This window comes from Oncorhynchus masou, chromosome 22 (genome assembly GCF_036934945.1).
Source record: "Oncorhynchus masou masou isolate Uvic2021 chromosome 22, UVic_Omas_1.1, whole genome shotgun sequence".
In the NCBI taxonomy this organism is placed as follows: Eukaryota; Metazoa; Chordata; class Actinopteri; order Salmoniformes; family Salmonidae; genus Oncorhynchus; species Oncorhynchus masou.
The window spans coordinates 22,468,824-22,491,457 of record NC_088233.1 but is presented as its reverse complement, the minus strand read 5'-3'; the positions used below and the strand labels follow the sequence as shown (position 1 = coordinate 22,491,457).

The 22,634-nt window shown below is 41.6% G+C and overlaps 1 protein-coding gene across 3 annotated transcripts in view; it reads left to right on the top strand.

Annotated features, from left to right (window-relative positions):
- Nucleotides 1-22,634, top strand: part of LOC135509196 (pleckstrin homology domain-containing family G member 7-like) — a 41,273-nt gene that overhangs the window by 12,264 nt on the left and 6,375 nt on the right. For all 3 annotated transcript variants that reach the window (XM_064929647.1, XM_064929645.1, XM_064929646.1), the window contains 9 exons: nucleotides 5,959-6,077; nucleotides 8,024-8,064; nucleotides 8,525-8,623; nucleotides 8,991-9,143; nucleotides 12,103-12,198; nucleotides 15,062-15,163; nucleotides 15,499-15,612; nucleotides 18,832-19,006; nucleotides 22,015-22,130. In XM_064929647.1, coding sequence (XP_064785719.1) covers nucleotides 5,959-6,077; nucleotides 8,024-8,064; nucleotides 8,525-8,623; nucleotides 8,991-9,143; nucleotides 12,103-12,198; nucleotides 15,062-15,163; nucleotides 15,499-15,612; nucleotides 18,832-19,006; nucleotides 22,015-22,130 — 1,015 coding nt within the window. The remainder of the gene's footprint in view (nucleotides 1-5,958; nucleotides 6,078-8,023; nucleotides 8,065-8,524; nucleotides 8,624-8,990; nucleotides 9,144-12,102; nucleotides 12,199-15,061; nucleotides 15,164-15,498; nucleotides 15,613-18,831; nucleotides 19,007-22,014; nucleotides 22,131-22,634) is intronic.

The following is a 22,634-nucleotide window of genomic DNA, read 5'->3' as shown; positions in this document are numbered from 1 at the left end:
TTACGGACATATTCAATCAATCCATATACCAGTCTGCTGTTCCCACATGCTTCAAGAGGGCCACCATTGTTCCTGTTCCCAAGAAAGCTAAGGTAACTGAGCTAAACGACTACTGCCTCGTAGCACTCACTTCCGTCATCATGAAGTGCTTTGAGAGACTAGTCAAAGACCATATCACCTCCACCCTACCTGACACCCTAGACCCACTCCAATTTGCTTACCGCTCAAATAGGTCCACAGACGATGCAATCTCAACCACACTGCACACTGCCCTAACCCATCTGGACAAGAGGAATACCTATGTGAGAATGCTGTTCATCGACTACAGCTCGGCATTCAACACCATAGTACCCTCCAAGCTCGTCATCAAGCTCGAGACCCTGGGTCTCGACCCCGCCCTGTGCAACTGGGTACTGGACTTCCTGACGGGCCGCCCCCAGGTGGTGAGGGTAGGTAACAACATCTCCTCCCCGCTGATCCTCAACACTGGGGCCCCACAAGGGTGCGTTCTGAGCCCTCTCCTGTACTCCCTGTTCAACCACGACTGCGTGGCCACGCACGCCTCCAACTCAATCATCAAGTTTGCGGACGACACAACAGTGGTAGGCTTGATTACCAACAACGACGAGACGGCCTACAGGGAGGAGGTGAGGGCCCTCGGAGTGTGGTGTCAGGAAAATAACCTCACACTCTACGTCAACAAAACTAAGGATATGATTGTGGACTTCAGGAAACAGCAGAGGGAACACCCCCCTATCCACATCGATGGAACAGTAGTGGAGAGAGTAGCAAGTTTTAAGTTCCTCGGCATACACATCACAGACAAACTGAATTGGTCCACTCACACAGACAGCATCGTGAAGAAGGCGCAGCAGCGCCTCTTCAACCTCAGGAGGCTGAAGAAATTCGGCTTGTCACCAAAAGCACTCACAAACCTCTACAGATGCACAATCGAGAGCATCCTGGCGGGCTGTATCACCGCCTGGTACGGCAACTGCTCCGCCCTCAACCGTAAGGCTCTCCAGAGGGTAGTGAGGTCTGCACAACTCATCACCGGGGGCTAACTACCTGCCCTCCAGGACACCTACACCACCCGATGTTACAGGAAGGCCATAAAGATCATCAAGGACATCAACCACCCGAGCCACTGCCTGTTCACCCCGCTATCATCCAGAAGGCGAGGTCAGTACAGGTGCATCAAAGCTGGGACCGAGAGACTGAAAAACAGCTTCTATCTCAAGGCCATCAGACTGTTAAACAGCAACCACTAACATTGAGTGGCTGCTGCCAACACACTGACACTGACTCAACTCCAGCCACTTTAATAATGGGAATTGATGGGAAATGATGTAAATATATCACTAGCCACTTTAAACAATGCTACCTTATATAATGTTACTTACCCTACATTATTCATCTCATATGCATACGTATATACTGTACTCTATATCATCGACTGCATCCTTATGTAATACATGTATCACTAGCCACTTCAACTATGCCACTTTGTTTACATACTCATCTCATATGTATATACTGTACTCGATACCATCTACTGTATCTTGCCTATGCTGCTCTGTACCATCACTCATTCATATATCCTTATGTACATATTCTTTATCCCCTTACACTGTGTATAAGACAGTAGTTTAGGAATTGTTAGTTAGATTACTTGTTGGTTATTACTGCATTGTCGGAACTAGAAGCACAAGCATTTCGCTACACTCGCATTAACATCTGCTAACCATGTGTATGTGACAAATAAAATTTGATTTGATTTGACATACTGTATTGCTCACCTTGTATTACACCTCTTATTATGTCATAAAGCATTGTTGTTATACCTTTATATGATGTGTGGGTCTAATCCTGAATGCTGATTGGTTAAAAGCGCATTCCAGCCTGTATCTATTCCACAAGTTACCACCGGCTAAATCTATGACTTTAAAATGCCTATTTACTCTGTTCCATCTGAATGTGCAATCCACTGTCTCATCAGCCCAGCCAGGCAATTTATATACCTGATCTCCACTATAAAAAAGCATCTAGACATTATCTCACATTTCTTTTAGACTAACATTTCATTTTCAACCGCAGAGATTTGTAAAATCTTGCTCTGTCTCTGACATTTGCAACATTGTTTCAATGTTCAAATTCGATCTCCTGCTGTCCCATAATAATGAACGTGACGGGAGTTGGGACAAGACATACAGGCAGGCAGTGTTTCTCAGCCAATTGAAATCATGAATCAGCTGGCATCATTTTATACAGAAAAAAATAAATTGAAAAAAGGTCAAACAAAACAAGTGCAGCTAGTTTGCAGTATTTCCAGCTTCAGTTTGGAATGATTATGTTGCTGTGTTGTTGGCTAGCTCCTCTGAACAACGGTGTCCTGACGTGTGAGCGAGCACATTTTGAACGTCAGGCGAAATCGCGTCTCATTAGCTCATTGTTATGGATGAATCCAAAAAAATCTCAACTCAAAAACAGTTTAAACAAATGCAAATCCAGCTACTTTTCTGTTATTCTGGCTGCACTTTTTTTGATGTGACTGTAAGTTAGCCGTAGTTGGCTAGCTAGCAAGCAATGGATAAGAAATTTGCCAGCTAGTATGGCGTTGGAACTATTAGAATGAACAACTGGGTCGCGTCCATAAATACAGAACAAAAGACTGAACGACTGGGTTGCATCCCTGGCAACCTTAATGGATAGAATGAACGACCAGCCGGATTGGGTAGCAACCCTAGATTTGTGTCGTGACAACTAAATCTTGTGGAAGAATGAAAAAGTATGCATAAATTCATCAAAATGTCTCTTTATAAAAAAATATATATTATTTTACATTTTTTAGGGAGTAGATAAGCTTTAATATTGCAGATAGATTGTAGCTTCTATCAATGTAATCATCTGCATCACTTCCTTTTAGTATATATATATATATATATATATATATATATATATATATATATATATATATATATATACACTGCTCAAAAAAATAAAGGGAACACTAAAATAACACATCCTCGATCTGAATGAATTAAATATTTTTATTAAATACTTTTTTCTTTACATAGTTGAATGTGCTGACAACAAAATCACACAAAAATTATCAATGGAAATCACATTTATCAACCCATGGAGGTCTGGATTTGGAGTCACACTCAAAATTAAAGTGGAAAACCACACTACAGGCTGATCCAACTTTGATGTAATGTCCTTAAAACAAGTCAAACTGAGGCTCAGTAGTGTGTGTGGCCTCCACGTGCCTGTATGACCTCTCTACAACGCCTGGGCATGCTCCTGATGAGGTGGCGGATGGTCTCCTGAGGGATCTCCACCCAGACCTGGACTAAAGCATCTGCCAACTCCTAGACAGTCTGTGTTGCAACGTGGCGTTGGTGGATGGAGCGAGACATGATGTCCCAGATGTGCTCAATTGGATTCAGGTCTGGGGAACGGGCGGGCCAGCCCATAGCATCAATGCCTTCCTCTTGCAGGAACTGCTGACACACTCCAGCCACATGAGGTCTAGCATTGTCTTGCATTAGGAGGAACCCAGGGCCAACCGCACCAGCATATGGTCTCACAAGGGGTCTGAGGATCTCATCTCGGTTCCTAATGGCAGTCAGGCTACCACATGTGCTCAGTGTGAACCTGCTTTCATCTGTGAAGAGCAAAGGGCGCCAGTGGCGAATTTGCCAATCTTGGTGTTCTCTGGCAAATGCCAAACGTCCTGCACGGTGTTGGGCTGTAAAGCACAACCCCCACCTGTGGACGTCGGGCCCTCATGCCACCCTCATGGAGTCTGTTTCTGACCGTTTGAGCAGACACATGCACATTTGTGGCCTGCTGGAGGTCATTTTGCAGGGCTCTGGCAGTGCTCCTCCGGCTCCTCCTTGCACAAAGGTGGAGGTAGCAGTCCTGCTGCTGGGTTGTTGCCCTCCTACGGCCTCCTCCACGTCTCCTGATGTACTGGCCTGTCTCCTGGTTGCGCCTCCATGCTCTGGACACTACGCTGACAGACACAGCAAACCTTCTTGCCACATCTCGCATTGATGTGCCATCCTGGATGAGCTGCACTACCTGAGCCACTTGTGTGTGTTGTAGACTCCGTCTCATGCTACCAGGAGAGTGAAAGCACCGCCAGCATTCAAAAGTGACCAAAACATCAGCCAGGAAGCATAGGAACTGAGAAGTGGTCTGTGGTTATCACCTGCAGAACCACTCCTTTATTAGGAGTGTCTTGCTAATTGCCTATAATTTCCAACTGTTGTCTATTCCATTTGCACAACAGCATTTGAAATGTATTGTCAATCAGTGTTGCTTCCTAAGTGGACAGTTTGATTTCACAGAAGTGTGATTGACTTGGAGTTACATTGTGTTGTTTAAGTGTTCCCTTTATTTTTTTGAGCATTGTATATACAGTACCAGTCAAATGTTTGGACACACCTACTCATTCCAGGTTTTTTCTTTATTTTTACTATTTTCTACATTGTAGAATAATGGTGAAGACATCAAAAATATGAAATAACGCATATGGAATCATGTAGTAACCAAATAAGTGTTAAACAAATGAAAATATCTTATATTTGAGATTCTTCAAAGTAGCCAACCTTTTCCTTGAGAGACACCTGGGAGCCAGAAATCTTTCTGATTGAATGGGGGTCAAATACTTATTTCCCTCATTAAAATGCAAATCCCTTTATAACATTTTTGACGTGCGTTTTTCTGGTTTTGTTGTTGTTTTTCTGTCTCTCAACTGTTCAAATAAACCTACCATTAAAATTATAGACTGATCATTTCTTTGTCAGTGGGCAAACGTACAAAATCAGCAGGGGATCAAATACTTTCTTCCCTCAATGTGGTCTAATTTACAGATATTGAATATTGCATTTTTATTTTGAGGCAATCTGCACTGCTGTTTTCAGTCCGCCGTCTTGGAATCAAACCTTTTTTAAATGTCACGACTTCCGCCACAGTCAGTTCCTCTCCTTGTTCGGGCGGCGTTCGGCGGTCGATGTCACCAGTCTTCTCGCTATCACCGATCCACCTTTCATTTTCCATTTGTTTTGTCTTGTTTTCCCACACACCTGGTTTACATTCCCTCATTACATTACGTGTATATAGCTCTCTGTTCCCCCCATGTCTGTGTGTGGAATTGATGTATGTGTATGTGCATTATAGACTGGTTTGCGACGGGTTATTTCAACCCATATTTTGTTGTTCTGGGTGCCGTCAGTTTTGCCTCATTAAACTGCTCCGGTTATTACCCAGTTCTGCTCTCCTGCGCCTGACTTCCCTGTAGGCAGTTACGCACCTCTTACATTAATGAAAATATGTAAATCATTATTTGAATATGTTGGTAACCCGTTGTATAAAAGTGATAATGTCCAAGAAGCTGGTGTTTGGAGGATATATTGGCACGGTTTGACAACCCTCGACTTCGTCTCGGACTAACAACACCCGTGCCAATATATCTTCCAACTGCGGCTTCTCGGGCATTATCACTTAAATATAGGTCACTTTGACATACAGTATACCTCACACTTAAAATACAGTTAGTCACACTAGTTAGAAAGGCCTTTGACAAACAAAATAGATCTCATGTAAAATAAAATGTATATAGTATGTAGAAGCCTAGGTATTGTTGTACATTAGTTTAATCCATTTAGGGGAGGGGTGATGGTAGAGTTAGGGGAAAATAATAAAGAAGCTAATTATTATTTTTTTTTTTATATATTTCAAATAATAGACAATTACATTGATAGAATCCACAATCTATCATTAATATTAAAGCTGATCTACCACCTACATTTTTTTAAATAAATACTTTGGGGCCTTATTGGTCAGTTTTGTATAGATACCAGCTCTTATTGATCAGAATGGTCTAGAAATGGGCTGTTATTGGTCAGAATGTTCTAGAAACTGTCTCTCTCTTCATACCCTGTTCCCAAGACTGCAGGAGAGGAGGCGGAGTTCTGTGGTGGTCAGTCTGCCTGGATTGGATGTTTCGCCGGGGGACCTGTTTGTGTCCAATGGGGTGGCAGACCTACTGAATCTCTCCAACTTTTCAGGTTAACACTGAAGCTGCTTTTTTGCACTTTATTGCTACATGTTTGTTAACAGCTTGTTGATTGCTTTTAAGACCAGATTGTAGGCCTACAGTGATCAGTGTTGTTTTTTATAGCTATTATTTTATAGTTACCTTGCTATGACTTTAGTAACTGCATCAGAAGTTCACTTCTTACAAAAATATAAACAACATTGATCAACTATTTTCAGATTATTACCACTTGCAGTGGGATTTTTTAATAAAATCCTGTCTACATACAGTGGGGAGAACAAGTATTTGATACACTGCCGATTTTGTAGATTTTCCTACTTACAAAGCATGTAGAGGTCTGTAATTTTTATCATAGGTACACTTCAACTGTGAGAGACGGAATCTAAAACAAAAATCCAGAAAATCACATTATATAATTAAGTAATTAATTTGCATTTTATTGCATGACATAAGTATTTGATACATCAGAAAAGCAGAACTTAATATTTGGTACAGAAACCTTTGTTTGCAATTACAGAGATCATACGTTTCCTGTAGTTCTTGACCAGGTTTGCACACACTGCAGCAGGGATTTTGGCCCACTCCTCCATACAGACCTCCAGATCCTTCAGGTTCAGGGCTGTCGCTGGACAATATGGACTTTCAGCTCCCTCCAAAGATTTTCTATTGGGTTCAGGTCTGGAGACTGGCTAGGCCCCTCCAGGACCTTGAGATGCTTCTTACGGAGCCACTCCTTAGTTGCCCTGGCTGTGTGTTTCGGGTCGCTGTCGTGCTGGAAGACCCAGCCATGACCTTACTTCAATTCTCTTACTGAGGGAAGGAGGTTGTTGGCCAAGATCTCGCGATACATGGCCCCATCCATCCTCTTCTCAATACGGTGCAGTCGTCCTGTCCCCTTTGCAGAAAAGCATCCCAAAGAATGATGTTTCCACCTCCATGCTTCATGGTTGGGATGGTGTGCTTGGGGTTGTACTCATCCTTCTTCTTCCTCCAAACACGGCAAGTGGAGTTTAGACCAAAAAGCTCTATTTTTGTCTCATCAGACCACATGACCTTCTTCCATTCCTCCTCTGGATCATCCAGATGATCATAGGCAAACTTCAGATGGGCCTGGATATGCGCTGGCTTGAGCAGGGGAACCTTGCGTGCGCTGCAGGATTTTAATCCATGACGGCATAGTGTGTTACTAATGGTTTTCTTTGAGACTGTGGTCCCAGCTCTCTTCAGGTCATTGACCAGGTCCTGCCGTGTAGTTCTGGGCTGATCCCTCACCTTCCTCATGATCATTGATGCCCCACGAGGTGAGATCTTGCATGGAGCCCCAGACCGAGGGTGATTGACCGTCATTTTGAACTTCTTCCATTTTCTAATAATTGCGCCAACAGTTGTTGCCTTCTCACCAAGCTGCTTGCCTATTGTCCTGTAGCCCATCCCAGCCTTGTGCAGGTCTACAATTTTATCCCTGATGTCCTTACACAGCTCTCTCATCTTGGCCATTGTGGAGAGGTTGGAGTCTGTTTGATTGAGTGTGTGGACAGGTGTCTTTTATACAGGTAACGAGTTCAAACAGGTGCAGTTAATACAGGTAATGAGTGGAGAACAGGAGGGCTTCTTAAAGAAAAACTAACAGGTCTGTGAGAGACGGAATTCTTACTGGTAGGTGATCAAATACTTATGTCATGCAATAAAATGCAAATTAATTACTTAAAAATCATACAATGTGATTTTCTGGATTTTTGTTTTAGATTCCGTCTCTCACAGTTGATGTGTACCTATGATAAAAATTACAGACCTCTATATGCTTTGTAAGTAGGAAAACCTGCAAAATCGGCAGTGTATCAAATACTTGTTCTCCCCACTGTATATCCTTTGGAGTGTGAACAATTTTTTTAACAGCAGACCTATGGAGCCATGCCTTTGTAGATAATCACAATACCACTTTCTCAATTTCCACAGACACCAAGAAACCCAGGTGGCCTTTCTCCAGACGTAGCACGGTATGTGTACTGTCTGTTTGTTGTTTTTCCCCTGCTGCTCACCCTAGCTAGCCTGCCACTGGTCAGTCTGATTTGTGGTTTGTTTGCTAGGGCGGTGAAGCTGCCAGTGTCCTCAGGCGAGCTGCAATGGAATTAAGGACATTGTTCTCTGACCCACTTTTAATCACAGCATTAATTAATACGCTTTCCTCCCCTCTGTTCTCATGGCCTCCTGAGATTTCATAATGAGTCAACAACACTGAGCCAAACCAATTCAATCCAACTCAATTATTTAGTTAAATGTGTTTGGCCAGACAGATAGATAGATGGGCAAACACTGTTGGTGTATACTGTAGTTCACTGTATACATACACACATTCACATTTTCACTTAGACAAACAGACACTCATACCTATAGTAGGAAAACCTGATTGATTGTCCAAAGAACATTTAACGTTGAGCCTGTATTTGTTCCTCTCAGACTAAAGGGAAGAGAACATGCTCTGCCTCTGATATTGAGAAATATCTCTCGACGGAACAGATTCAAGACTGGAGGGACACAGACTTCCAGAAGTACAAGGTGAGAAAGGCTATATGAACATATTATCCTTGCTGAATAAGCCCTTTTCCTCTAATAGGAAACTATAATAGGAAACTATAATATCTGCGTTGTAACTTGGCATCCAGTCATAATTGAGTCAGTGCTCCTAGGAATTACTTAAGGAACAATGAAGCCCCTGAAACATATAAATGACACACGCACATAACAACTGTACACTTATAAACCCTTACTAGACAGCAGATGATAATAGACTTAAGTTACAGCATTGGGCATAGTAACAAGACACTAGCCTAGCCGTGAGAGAACCACAATTAACCACAATTAATCACCCCCTTGTGTAACATCTATCCAACCATCCCTCTGTCTGTCATTCTTCCATCTCCAGGATTGTTCTCTAGAGGAGTTCCTAAGGGACTTTGATTTGTCTCAGCTGAAGTCTGATAGTGACCCTCAGGACTACAAGAGACATGAAGCCATCTGGGAACTCTTCACCAGCGAGTGTGTTTACTTCCTGGATCAGCTCATGGTGCTCAAAGAGGTGATTTACTTGATATACACCTCCTCACACACACACACACACACACACACACACACACACACACACACACACACACACACACACACACACACACACACACACACACACACACACACACACACACACACACACACACACACACACACACACACACACACACACACTTGTTGTGTATATGTACTGACATTTATGTGTAACTGATAGATGCACACACACACTACATGTTCATGTTTTTAAATGTATGTAAATTGTAAAGTATTTTGTCTGTAATGTCTTTTTCGTTTATATGTCGGACCCCAGTAAGACTAGCTGTCGCCATTGGCATCGGCTAATCGGGATCCTAATAATCAAATCAAATCACACACCCGGGATTCCGTTAGCCGGTAATAACTGGCTTTTGGCCAATAAAAAAAATGAATAGCCTCCCCAAAAAATTGGCCGGCCAATTGTAGAAAAAAAGAAAGAAGAAAAAAATATACATGGCAAAATAATGTTTTTTAGCCTATTAATTGATGCAAACTGGTCATGCTTATTGGTCTATAGGTACATTTTCAAAATTTAGTGGAAATAAATTGCCGCGTGTGTATTTTCATTAGTCGTCATATCTTATTTGTCACACACACACATACAGATACAGAGCCTTGTTTGAGCGGAAAATCTGTCACAGTGCGAGAGCTGCTGCTACAGCTCCTCAAACAGCTTGTTCGTTGCTGAGTTAAACATGGGCTTTTATAAACCCAATCATTGCGTAACAATTGTAAATGCAGTCACATGTTTAAAAAGGTTTTGATAGCCATAATTAAAAAGAGCTAATATTTGTTTTTCTGAGCTGGTAATTGAAGCATGCCTCCTATTTGGAAACAATGGTAGGCAGGCTTCAGCTGATCACACAACACTTTGCAATGAGCTGGAGGCAGTATGCATTTTGAAAACATTTACTTCATTGTTTGAAACCTGAAAGTTTTACTTTATATTATGAGGCATGTTTTACCTTGCTTCAAAGTAGCTTAGCCAAAATCCCACCATAGAAACTTGGAGGCAATTATTTTATAAAGACTTCCATATGCAATTGAAACCAGTATCTCATGTTCATTTGGTTTTCTTTCATTTTCCAGAAGCCAAAGGCACAATCCTAGTCATATTAGCAACCAATGCTAGTTCTTGCATCTTTAGATCTCTGCAATTTTGACATTTCTAGGATATGTTCATCTCTGTCACATGAAACTGCTTGCATGTGCGGTGCGCTTCTGACAATGGTGTTTTTGTAACGGTTTTCATCTGGTGAAGGAGAAGAGGAACAAAACGCAGCGTGGTAAGTGTCCATAATATATTTTAATTAAATATCACTGGACACAGAAAACAAAAGGAACAAGAGAAATAAATGAAAACCGACACAGTCCCGTATGGAACAAACACTGACTCTGAAAAATAATCAACCACAAAACACAGGTTGGATAATGATACCTAAGTATGATTCTCAATCAGAGACAATGGACGACACCTGCCTCTGATTGCGAACCATACCAGGCCAAACACATAAACCCAACATAGAAAAAAGAACATAGACTACCCACCCCAACTCACGCTCTGACCATACTAAAACAAAGACGTAACAAAGGAACTAAGGTCAGAACGTGACAGTTTTCCCGCTAATTGCATTATGGAACGAACATTTGCACGTAGCCTACTGCGTTGTGAGCATTGCTGTGTTTATAATGTGAAGAAATAATTGTTTATTAACATTTTAAGCTAAACGTTCTGATCTGTTGCATCAGGCTCTTGTTTTTTATGTATCCTTGGCCTACAGATTGTATGAATTTGGGATCTATAGTCCCACAACTGTCCCAGTCTGTTTTGAATAGGCTATTTCTTCCTGGCACAGAATGACAAGCTGGTAAATAGAATAGGTCAACTTTTCCACTATGGGTGATAATAGATTGATATAGGCTAGTGATTTTGTTTTGTTGGATGGGGAAAAGTAAATGTTAACTTTTATTTGAATATCTTCAAAGTGCGCATCAGTTTTTTTTGGTACTACTTTCTTTTTATTTAGTTGTTCATTTTCTACTTTTTAACTGCATTGTTGGGAAAGGGCTCGTAAGTAATCATTTCACAGTAAAGTCTACACCTGTTGTATTCGGCGCATGTGACAAATAAAATGTGATTTAATTTAGAAGGACGCACGCCGCTGCATCCTCATGTTGCATGTTCTGTTAATATTAATGACCATAATCTAAATGTGATTACTGTCATTCTGAGCACTGGGGGTGGACGCCCTAATCGGGTTATGTTTCCAATGCATATGAGTACGGTAGATTTCTCAAATGTCCGCTAAATTAAAATACTGCCAGTCAAATGTCCAGCGCAACATTTTCCTGACGGAAACCCTGCCACACACACACACACACACACACACACACACACACACACACACACACACACACACACACACACACACACACACACACACACACACATACACACATTTGAATAGGAATGGCTCCGCACCAATGCCACCCAACACCTTGTGCTTTGTGAGGCTTTGTGAACGCCAAGGTCATGTTGTGACGGTTCATTTGACTTCAAACTGCCCCTTCTTAAAATATACTTTGTTGGAACTCTTTCTTCAGCTTTATTGTGATCAAATGTTACGTTGTCCTCTACTAGTCAATTGAATACAGCACAAACAAATCTAACCCCTCGCGCTTGTGTTTCTAATGTGTTTAAAAAGAAATGTATAATGTATTTGTGTGCGTTTTGTTTGTTTGTAATGTGTATTTGTTTATGTATTTGTTTGTGTTTCTAATGTGTTTGTATTGGTATTTCTAATGTATTTGTTTGTGTTTGTAATGTGTTTGTGTTTGTAATGTGTTTTTGGTTGTGTTTGTAATGTGTTTTTAGTTGTGTTTGTAATGTGTTTGTAATGTGTTTTTGGTTATGTTTGTAATGTGTTCCTCAGGTGTTTCTGGCCATGCTGACCAACCTGCAGATGAGGGACTGCCTGCATGACGTGGACTCCTGGAGGCTGTTTGCCAACCTCAATGAGCTGTGTCTGGTATGACCATATATATACATATATTACAATAGGTTGGATTAGATTAAAATATCTTTATTTGTTTGGCATGTTAAGAGTTTACAACATAATTAAAGCACAAAATATCCTTATTGTGTCCTATTATATTATAGCTAGTGTTCTATTTAGTGCTGTCACCATGCCAACACACTGGTCACCCTCTAACACCACCCAGATCAGATTAGAACTGGTCCTGTACGGGTGCAGTGGGTGGAATCTTCCATGCAGAACGATAAAATGATAGGGCCATGGCGTGCTATCATGGGGCAGTGAGGCAGTCACTAGTGTGTGGAAGGTAGATATCCAGCTCTCGGAGGGATAACTGACCATGACAGTGAAGGGGTCAAAGGGGAATGTGCATTGTTTTGGTACTGGATCTTGGATGGGAGGTGGTTTACCACAAGCAATCCACATATGAAAATGAAATTCCAAAATAAATCACATAACATCAAATCTTCAACATCATCTTACTCTAGGCTATATGTTAAAAGGTTTGAGTTTTCATAATATCACATAATCTGGTTATTTTACTGAAGAAAATAAGAGAGCTGCAGGTGACTGAAGCAAGACATTGGAGGTTTGATTATCAGTCCTTGCCATCATACTCTATTTACAATACCCTCTGTAATTATTGGGACAATGAAGCATTTTTTCTTCTTTTGGTTCTATATTTAAAAACATTTTTTTTGTTAAATCAATCAATGACTGAGGTTAAAGTGCAGACTGTCAGCTTTCATTTTCAGCTTTCACAGAACCTTTTGTATATAGTCCCCCAATTTCGGGAACAACTTTCTCACACATTATTATTCACGATTCATTCAGGATTATCCGTAATCATAGTAGTATCCACATTAATGTAGATGTGTCAGAAACATATTCTATTCTTATTGACAATGAAAGTGACTCAAAAAAATACATTATTTACCATTCTATTGGGCACAAAATAATCTGAAATACAATGAAAACAAACAGCAAATGCATCCAACAAATTTGATGTAGTCTTTGCGTGCTATGAATATGGGACCAAAATACACTGCTCAAAAAAATAAAGGGAACACTAACACATCCTAGATCTGAATGAAATATTATTATTAAATACTTTTTTCTTTACATAGTTGAATGTGCTGACAACAAAATCACACAAAAATTATCAAAGGAAATCACATTTATCAACCCATGGAGGTCTGGATTTGGAGTCACACTCAAAATTAAAGTGGAATACCACACTACAGGCTGATCCAACTTTGATGTAATGTCCTTAAAACAAGTCAAAATAAGGCTCGGTAGTGTGTGTGGCCTCCACGTGCCTGTATGACCTCCCTACAACGCCTGGGCATGCTCCTGATGAGGTGGCGGATGGTCTCCTGAGGGATCTCCTCCCAGACCTGGACTAAAGCATCCGCCAACTCCTGGACAGTCTGTGGTGCAACGTGGCGTTGGTGGATGGAGCGAGACATGATGTCCCAGATGTGCTCAATTGGATTCAGGTCTGGGGAACGGGTGGGCCAGTCCATAGCATCAATGCCTTCCTCTTGCAGGATCTGCTGACACACTACAGCCACATGAGGTCTAGCATTGTCTTGCATTAGGAGGAACCCAGGGCCAACCGCACCAGCATATGGTCTCACAAGGGGTCTGAGGATCTCATCTCGGTACCTAATGGCAGTCAGACTACCTCTGGTGAGCACATGGAGGGCTGTGCGGCCCCCCAAAGAAATGCCACCCCACACCATGACTGACCCACCGCCAAACCGGTCATGCTAGAGGATGTTGCAAGCAGCAGAACGTTCTCCACGGCATCTCCAGACTCTGTCACGTGCTCAGTGTGAACCTGCTTTCATCTGTGAAGAGCACAGGGCGCCAGTGGCAAATTTGCCAATCTTGGTGTTCTCTGGAAAATGCCAAACGTCCTGCACGGTGTTGGGCTGTAAGCACAACCCCCACCTGTGGACGTCGGGCCCTCATACCACCTTCATGGACTCTGTTTCTGACCGTTTGAGCAGACACATGCATATTTGTGGCCTGCTGGAGGTCATTTTGCAGGGCTCTGGCAGTGCTCCTCCTGCTCCTCCTTGCACAAAGGTGGAGGTAGCGGTCCTGCTGCTGGGTTGTTGCCCTCCTACGGCCTCCTCCACGTCTCCTGATGTACTGACCTGTCTCCTGGTAGCGCCTCCATGCTCTGGACACTACGCTGACAGACACAGCAAACCTTCTTGCCACATCTCGCATTGATGTGCCATCCTGGATGAGCTGCACTACCTGAGCCACTTGTGTGGGTTGTAGACTCCGTCTCATGCTACCATTAGAGTGAAAGCACCGCCAGCATTCAAAAGTGACCAAAACATCAGCCAGGAAGCATAGGAACTGAGAAGTGGTCTGTGGTCACCACCTGCAGAACCACTCCTTTATTGGGGGTGTCTTGCTAATTGCCTATAATTTCCACCTGTTATCTATTCCATTTGTACAACAGCATGTGAAATTTATTGTCAATCAGTGTTGCTTCGTAAGTGGACAGTTTGATTTCACAGAAGTGTGATTGACTTGGAGTTACATTGTGTTGTTTAAGTGTTCCCTTTATTATTTTGAGCAGTGTACTTAACTTTTTACTACTTTAATACACATAAGTTAATTAGTCCCAATACTTGTTCCCCTAAAATGGGGGCACTATGTACAACAAGTGCTGTAATTTCTAAACGATTCACCCGATATGGATGAAAATACCTCTTTCATCATTGTTTTATTTTAAATCCAAACTTCCAGAGAAAAGAGCCAAAATAATAACTGTATATGACTACACAGCAATAGTCATCATGTGGACTCTGTAATATGATGTGTTGTTCCCCAGGTGAGCTTTGGCTTCCTCACCAGCCTGCTTCGTGTCATCAAGGAGTCCTGGGAGATCCCTGTGGCAGGAGGAGGTCCCAATCTGCTGAAGCTTCTCACTAAGGTAGGTACAGCTGATAGATGCACGCACACTTACTGTCTCTCTCTCTCTCTCACACACACACTCAACAGCATCCTTACTTTTGATTAAATATTATAATAAATAACTAAATATTTAAATATTTAGAACAGAAGTGATCAGAAGCCTCAATATAAGCCACATCATTGTTTGAAAATGTGACCCACACAAACATGATATACTAGATGTACATCTCTTTATCTCCCTCCATGAAATGTACAATATGAATGCATATCTCAGTTGTTTTTCCTGTGGCCCAGCTTTCTGTGTCTCTCTCTATGCTAGCTAGATAAACACTACGTCTCTCTATCTGTCGGCAGGCATTCCGGGAGAGCATATGCCACTGTCTGCAGAAGTACTGCCTCAACTATTCCGCTGCACTATTTTATCTGGACAGCCTGAAGAACAGAGAGGACTTTGGCTCCTATGTTAAGGTACACTCTACTGTACTGCTGGCCGGAGCCGCCGAGCGCTGCTTATTTTTAAATGTAAATCAGGGTTGGTTGAGGCAAGGTCGCCCTGTGCTGGGGCTTGCTGACAATTTGGAACGTAACAATTTGACTTCTGCTATTGTGACTATTTATCTTTATTTTTTACAACCCTTCTGTTGTTTTTTTTACTCTCCACTGAGATCATTTTTCTTCCTCGACAACTTCACTTTCCCTCCTCCCCACCCGCTGTTCTATCTAATATGCTCTCTATTTCACTCTTACACCCTAACTCTTGTCTTATTTCCTCCCAAACTCTTGCTCAATTGCTTTTTCTCTCAATATCAATATTTTTTTCCTCAATATTGTCACACACACTTATCTACCTACTCACAGTACAGTACTCTCTCTCTCTCTGAACAGTAAACATTACACTATTCCAAAATAATAAAGACATTTTACATTTCATATTATGTCTATATACAGTGTTTTAACGATGTGCAAATAGTTAAAGTACAAAAGGGAAAATGAATCAACATAAATATGGGTTGTATTTACATTGGTGTTTGCTCTTCACTGGTTGCCCTTTTCTTGTGGCAACAGGTCACAAATCTTGCTGCTGTGATGGCACACTGGTATTTCACCCAATAGATATGGGAGTTTATCAAAGTTTGATTTGTTTTCAAATTCTTTGTGGGTCTGTGTAATCTGAGTGAAATATGTGTCTCTATGGTCATACATTTGGCAGGAGGTTAGGAAGTGCAGCTCAGTTTCCACCTCATTTTGTGGGCAGTGAGCACATAGCCTGTCTTCTGTTGAGAGCCAGGACTGCATACGGTGCCCTTTCTCAATAGCAAGGCTGTGCTCACTGAGTCGGTACAGAGTCAAAGCCTTCCTTCAGTTTGGGTCAGTACTGCTGGCCGGAGCGAGCGCTGCTTATTTTTAAATGTAAATCAGGGTTGGTTGAGGCAAGGTCGCCCTGTGCTGGGGCTTGCTGGCCCTCTGTGTAGGGCCAAATAGCTTTCTAGTTTGGTCTGTTTTTTGTAAATTCTTTACAATGTGTCAAGTAATTATCTTTTAGTTTTCTCATGATTTGGTTGGGTCTAATTGTGTTGCTGTCCTGAGGCTCTGTTTGTGTTTGTGAACAGAGCCCCAGAACCAGCTTGCTTAGGGGGCTCTTCTCCAGGTTAATTTCTCTGTAGGTGATGGCTTTGTTATCGAAAATTTGGGAATCGCTTCCTTTTAGGTGTTTGTAGAATTTAACGTCTCTTTTCTGGATTTTGATCATTTATGGGTATCGGCCTAATTCTGCTCTGCATGCATTATTTGGTGTTTTACGTTGTACACGGAGGATATTTTTACAGAATTCTGCATGCAGTGTTTGTCCCGATTTTTGTTAATTCTTGGTTGGTGAGCAGACCCCAGACTTCACAACCATGAAGGGCAATGGGTTCTATAACTGATTGAAGTATTTTTTAGCCAGATCGTAATTGGTATGTCAAATAATATGTTCCTTTTGATGGCATAGAAGGCCCTTCTTCCCTTGTCTCGCAGATTGTTCATAGCTTTGTGGAAGTTACCTTTGGCACTGATATTTAGGCCGAGGTATGTATAGTTTTTTGTGTGCTCTAGGGCAGGGTTTCCCAAACTCGGTCCTCGGGACCCCAAGGGGTGCACCTCTTGGTTTTTGCCCTAGCACTACACAGCTGATTCAAATAATCAATGAATATTCCAGCTTTGATCATTTGAATCAACTGTGTAGTGTTAGGGCAAAAAAATAAATGTGAAAATCTTGGGGTCCCAAGGACTGAGTTTGGGAAACACTGCTCTAGGGTAACGGTGTCTAGATGGATTTTGAATTTGTGGTCCTGACAACAGGACCTTTTTTGGAACACTATTATTTTTTACTTTTGACTGAGATTTACTGTCTGGGCCCAGGTCTGACAGAATCTGTGCAGAAGTTCTCGGTGCTACTGTAGGCCCTCCTTGGTTGTGGACAAAAGCACCAGATCATCAGATTTCAGATTCTAGTAGAGTGAGGCCAACTGCTGCAGACTGTTCTAGGGCCCTCACCAATTTGTTGATATATAGGTTGAAGAGTGTGGGGCTTAAGCTGCATCCCTGTCTCACCCCATGGCCCTGTGGAAATAAATGTTTTTTTTTTGTTGCCAATTTTAACCACACACTTGTTGTTTGTGTACATGGATTTTATAATGCCATATGTTTTTCCCTCAACACTACTTTCCATAAATGTTTTATAGCAGACCCTCATGCCAAATTGAGTCAAAAGCGTTTTTGAAATCATCAAAGTATGAGAAGACTGCCTTTGTTTTGGTTTGTTAGTTTGTCATTTAGGGTGTGCGGGGTGAATATGTGGTCTGTCATACGGTAATTTGGTAAAAAGCCAATTTGACATTTGCTCAGTACATTGTTTTCACTGAGGAAATGTACGAGTCTGCTGTTAATGATAAAGCAGAGGATTTTCCCATGGCTGCTGTTGACGCATATCCCATGGTAGTTATTGGAGTCAAATTTGTTTCCACTTTTGTGGATTGGGGTGATCAGTCCTTGGTTCCAAATATTGTGGAAGATGCCAGAGTCAAGAAGGATGTTAGAGTTTAAGTATAGCCAATTGGAATTTCTGGTCTGTATATTTTATCATTTGCACATTCTTCCATTGCAAATCTACCATTCCAGTGTTTTACTTGCTATATTGTATTTACTTTGCCACCATGGCCTTTTTTTGCCTTTACCTCCCTTATCTCACCTCATTTGCTCACATCGTATATAGACTTGTTTATACTGTATTATTGACTGTATGTTTGTTTTACTCCATGTGTAACTCTGTGTTGTTGTATGTGTCGAACTGCTTTGCTTTATCTTGGCCAGGTCGCAATTGTAAATGAGAACTTGTTCTCAACTTGCCTACCCGGTTAAATAAAGGTGAATAAAAAAATAAATAAAAAACAATTTTATCATTTCATTTAGGATACCATCAACACCACAGGCCTTTTTGGGTTGGAGGATTTGTATTTTGTCCTGTAGTTCGTTCAATGCAATTGGAGAATCCAGTGGGTTCTGGGACTGTAGTCTTTAATAGTTGATTATAAGATTTTTATTTCATCATGTATATGTTTTTGCTATTTGTTCTTTGTTATAGGGCTTTCTCGCTCTCTCACTCTCTCTATCACTCTCTCACGCTCTCTCTCTCTTTCTCTCCTCTAGTGGTGTGAGAGGAACCAGGAGTGCCGGAGGCTGCAGTTGCGTGACCTGTTGGTGGCGCCGTTGCAGCGTCTGACCCGCTACCCCCTGCTGCTGAAGAACGTTGGGAAGAGGAGCCGGACGGAGGAGGAGGAGAGCGCCCTGCAGAGCGTGGTGGAGCAGGTGGACACCTCCATATGTGAGCATCCCCCTTCCTTCACCCACTTCACTGGAACACTGTATTGTAGAACCTCATATCACTACACAGGCTGCTGTATCCTATCTCCTATTTGCCTGGCCTTGAACAGATGCATCTAGCGAGGCTCTTTGATGTTATCAACACTATGCCTCGATAATGAAGGGGGCTGTGCTTTTATACAGGTTGGTTCTCTTCTGTGTCTCTCAAAGAGTTCTATTTTTCTATGTAGGAAACAGCATACCTGCCATTCAGGTTATCAGGTCATCGGGACTCTTGGGGTTTTCCTGACAGTGCTGTGCTTTTGACAGTCACATACACATATCTCCTGGCTTAAAGGGCGACTGGACTCGTTTTGAAGATTGCTCATTAAGAAATGCAAGCTGCCATTACTGAAGCCAAATGAGAGTTGTCTTGGGGGTGTGGTTTGATGTGGGTGTTATTTTTGCATATCGTGCCCTGGCAGGTATTGTTGTTTGTCTCTCCTGAGTCACCGTAGCTCTTCCAAGCTGTCAAACCAGCGTAAATAAAGCAAAACCTAAACACTGTTTACCAGTGGCCAAAATCACTAGCAAGCTAGATAGGTTCCAACTCTGTGTTTGTCAATAAAGCTAGCAAGAAGTAGCTTGCAGGCACATTGAGCAGCCAGGACCAAATTAGCTTATCAAGTCACTGGCGAGTGACAACGTGTGTGCTTCTGTGCCCCCCCAAAAAACAACGTTCTCACTATTTATTACCAGAGTGTGCACCTTTCTATCAGTGTTTTATAGGGAATCATGTTACACTAACAGGTTGCGGGGGGACACAAGATGCTCGCAAATGGGTTTTGGAATATTGATAAGTTGCAGTTGGGATACCAGTGCGCTCTGATTGTCTCAATTCTCATTTTGCCCCAAAAAGTGGCAGACGCGTGTTTGTCACTATCAAACACATCAGTGTGTGGCCACTCCATTAAGGGCTTAGGTCCAAGGGTAATTCCAACATAAAATTGGCAACATGTTATCTTATGTAAACAAGTCTGAGGTGCTGAGTAATGGGCAGATCTGTCTCACTGTCTGGAGGTTCTGGCTGCTATGATTTGATAGAGCTCGCACAGCTGATAGAGCACAATCAGCACAGCTGATTCTCCCGTGTTAGTGGGCACTGTGTATCCATAGACAACTGTCCAGTAAGTCGTGACGAACTCACAAAACTCAGTTTTGGACGAGACTGACTTCATTACCAATTATCCTATTTACACTTTGTAGCCAATTCTGACACTATAATTAATGTTTCTGACTCATATCAATGCTACATAGACTGTTTAAAACCAGAGAAGTTGGTTCTAAGGGTGTGGGGGGTGTTTAAAGGAAAAGGTATGCACAACAATGGAGCGTTATAGATCACACCCATGTTGCGACACACACTGAACTGTTGTCATCGTTTAATGATATCTGTATCAAGAACTTTGAGATGCAACATCAGAGATACTATTTCAAATGTATTTGTTTCATTGCCAATACCAGACAAATGGATTTGTTTCATGGCCAATACCAGACAAATTGATTTGTTTCATTGCCAATACCAGACAAATTGATTTGTTTCATTGCCAATACCAGACAAATTGTTTTGTTTCATGGCCAATACCAGACAAATTGATTTGTTTCATTGCCAATACCAGACAAATGGATTTGTTTCATGGCCAATACCAGACAAATTGATTTGTTTCATTGCCAATACCAGACAAATTGTTTTGTTTCATGGCCAATACCAGACAAATTGATTTGTTTCATGGCCAATACCAGACAAATTGATTTGTTTCATTGCCAATACCAGACAAATTGATTTGTTTCATGGCCAATACCAGACAAATTGATTTGTTTCATTGCCAAAACCAGACAAATTGATTTGTTTCATTGCCAATACCAGACAAATTTATTTGTTTCATGGCCAATACCAGACAAATTTATTTGTTTCATGGCCAATACCAGACAAATTGATTTGTTTCATTGCCAATACCAGACAAATTGATTTGTTTCATTGCCAATACCAGACTAATTGATTTGTTTCATGGGCAATACCAGACAAATTGATTTGTTTCATTGCCAATACCAGACAAATTGATAGTTCAATTCAAAATGCAGCTGAAAATGTTAAAGTAGAACTAATTTATTAAACTAATACGAAGTTACAAAAATAATATTAATTGAACCTGATGACAAGGAAGTGACATCCTTGTCATCAATTTCTGTGTGTTCTAAAGCCAGATATAAGCCAGCCAGAATTGATGTTCCTAACTAGTTTGTGCACTGCTCACAACCAAACATTTGAGGGCTAGATTCAATCAGATTGACATCCCCATAGTTTTGTTTTGGCGATGTCAGAGGTGAAACTGCTTTAAATTTTGTGCACATCAACTGAGGTAAACTATATGCATTCCGGTGGAAGTCCATTATTTTCAATGGGAGGCAATCCGCACCGCTGTGATTTTTCCAACTTGTACATTGCTTTGCCATGCATTATCAGAAAAGCAGGTGCGTGATTCTTTTTATTGCGATTGGAAGCATGGATTACGATGATTACGTAAAATGTACCATACTTCAATGTAATGATGAGGCCTGTGTGCACGCGGCATTAGAGCTATAAAATTCACTAAGGCCTCTGCGTTACCTTATCACAGACACTGCCATTGGATGCAACAAAACCACACCTGACTATAATCAGACCAATCCTATGCAGCCGCATTAAAAGTTCAAAAACTTGAATTAGATTGATATGGGCTATAAATCCCCCATCCAAATTAACATTTGAGAGTCATTATTCCTATGATCGATAGAGCCTACACTTTCTACCTCTATTTTGAATTTCTTATGCAGTAGGGATAATAACACGAGCAGCCGCATACCAATATGTCAGTTCACACCACTCCAACACCGCCAAAACATCTCCTATGCTTTTTGACCAGGGTGATGACCTTGTCATTCACACACACTCCTCCCCCTCTGTGCGTGTGTGTGTGTGTGTGTGAGCAGGTGATCTGGAGGGGAAGGTGAAATGGCTGGACAACTACCAGAAGGTGAAACAGCTAAGAGATTCCTTGGTGTGGCTGCCAGTGTGGGAGAGAGACAAGCAGGCCTTCGTCCCTGAGGTAAGGCTGCTTTCACTATACTGGGAGAGTTGAGCTTTGAATACCAAACTTGGTTTTCACAAATGCAGAATAGAATAGAACTTACTCAATTTACTTAATCATCTTGGTTCCTGGAGGAACATAGGGCTTGTACTAAAGTTTCACTATTGTCAGTCTTGGGTTGCTTTGTTTGCCTCTTGCCATGACAAGTGGATCTTCTTGAGATCTGAATAGAATAGGCCATATGGTTAACGTTTCTTACACACATCAGATACTACAATAACTTAGCTGCATCTTAAATCTGAGATCATAGCACTGATGTAAAGGAAAGAGAAAGCTGTCTAAAGCTTCTTAGTGTGGGTTTTCAGACAAGGATCAAGTGATACCTAACATCAGGATCCGCAAAGCTAGACAGACACACAGATAAGATATTACAGTGTGATATTTAAGTGAAAATGCCTGAGAAGCCAGTGTTTGGAGGATGTATTGAAATGGGTGTTGTTAGGCCCAAGACCAAGTCTAGGG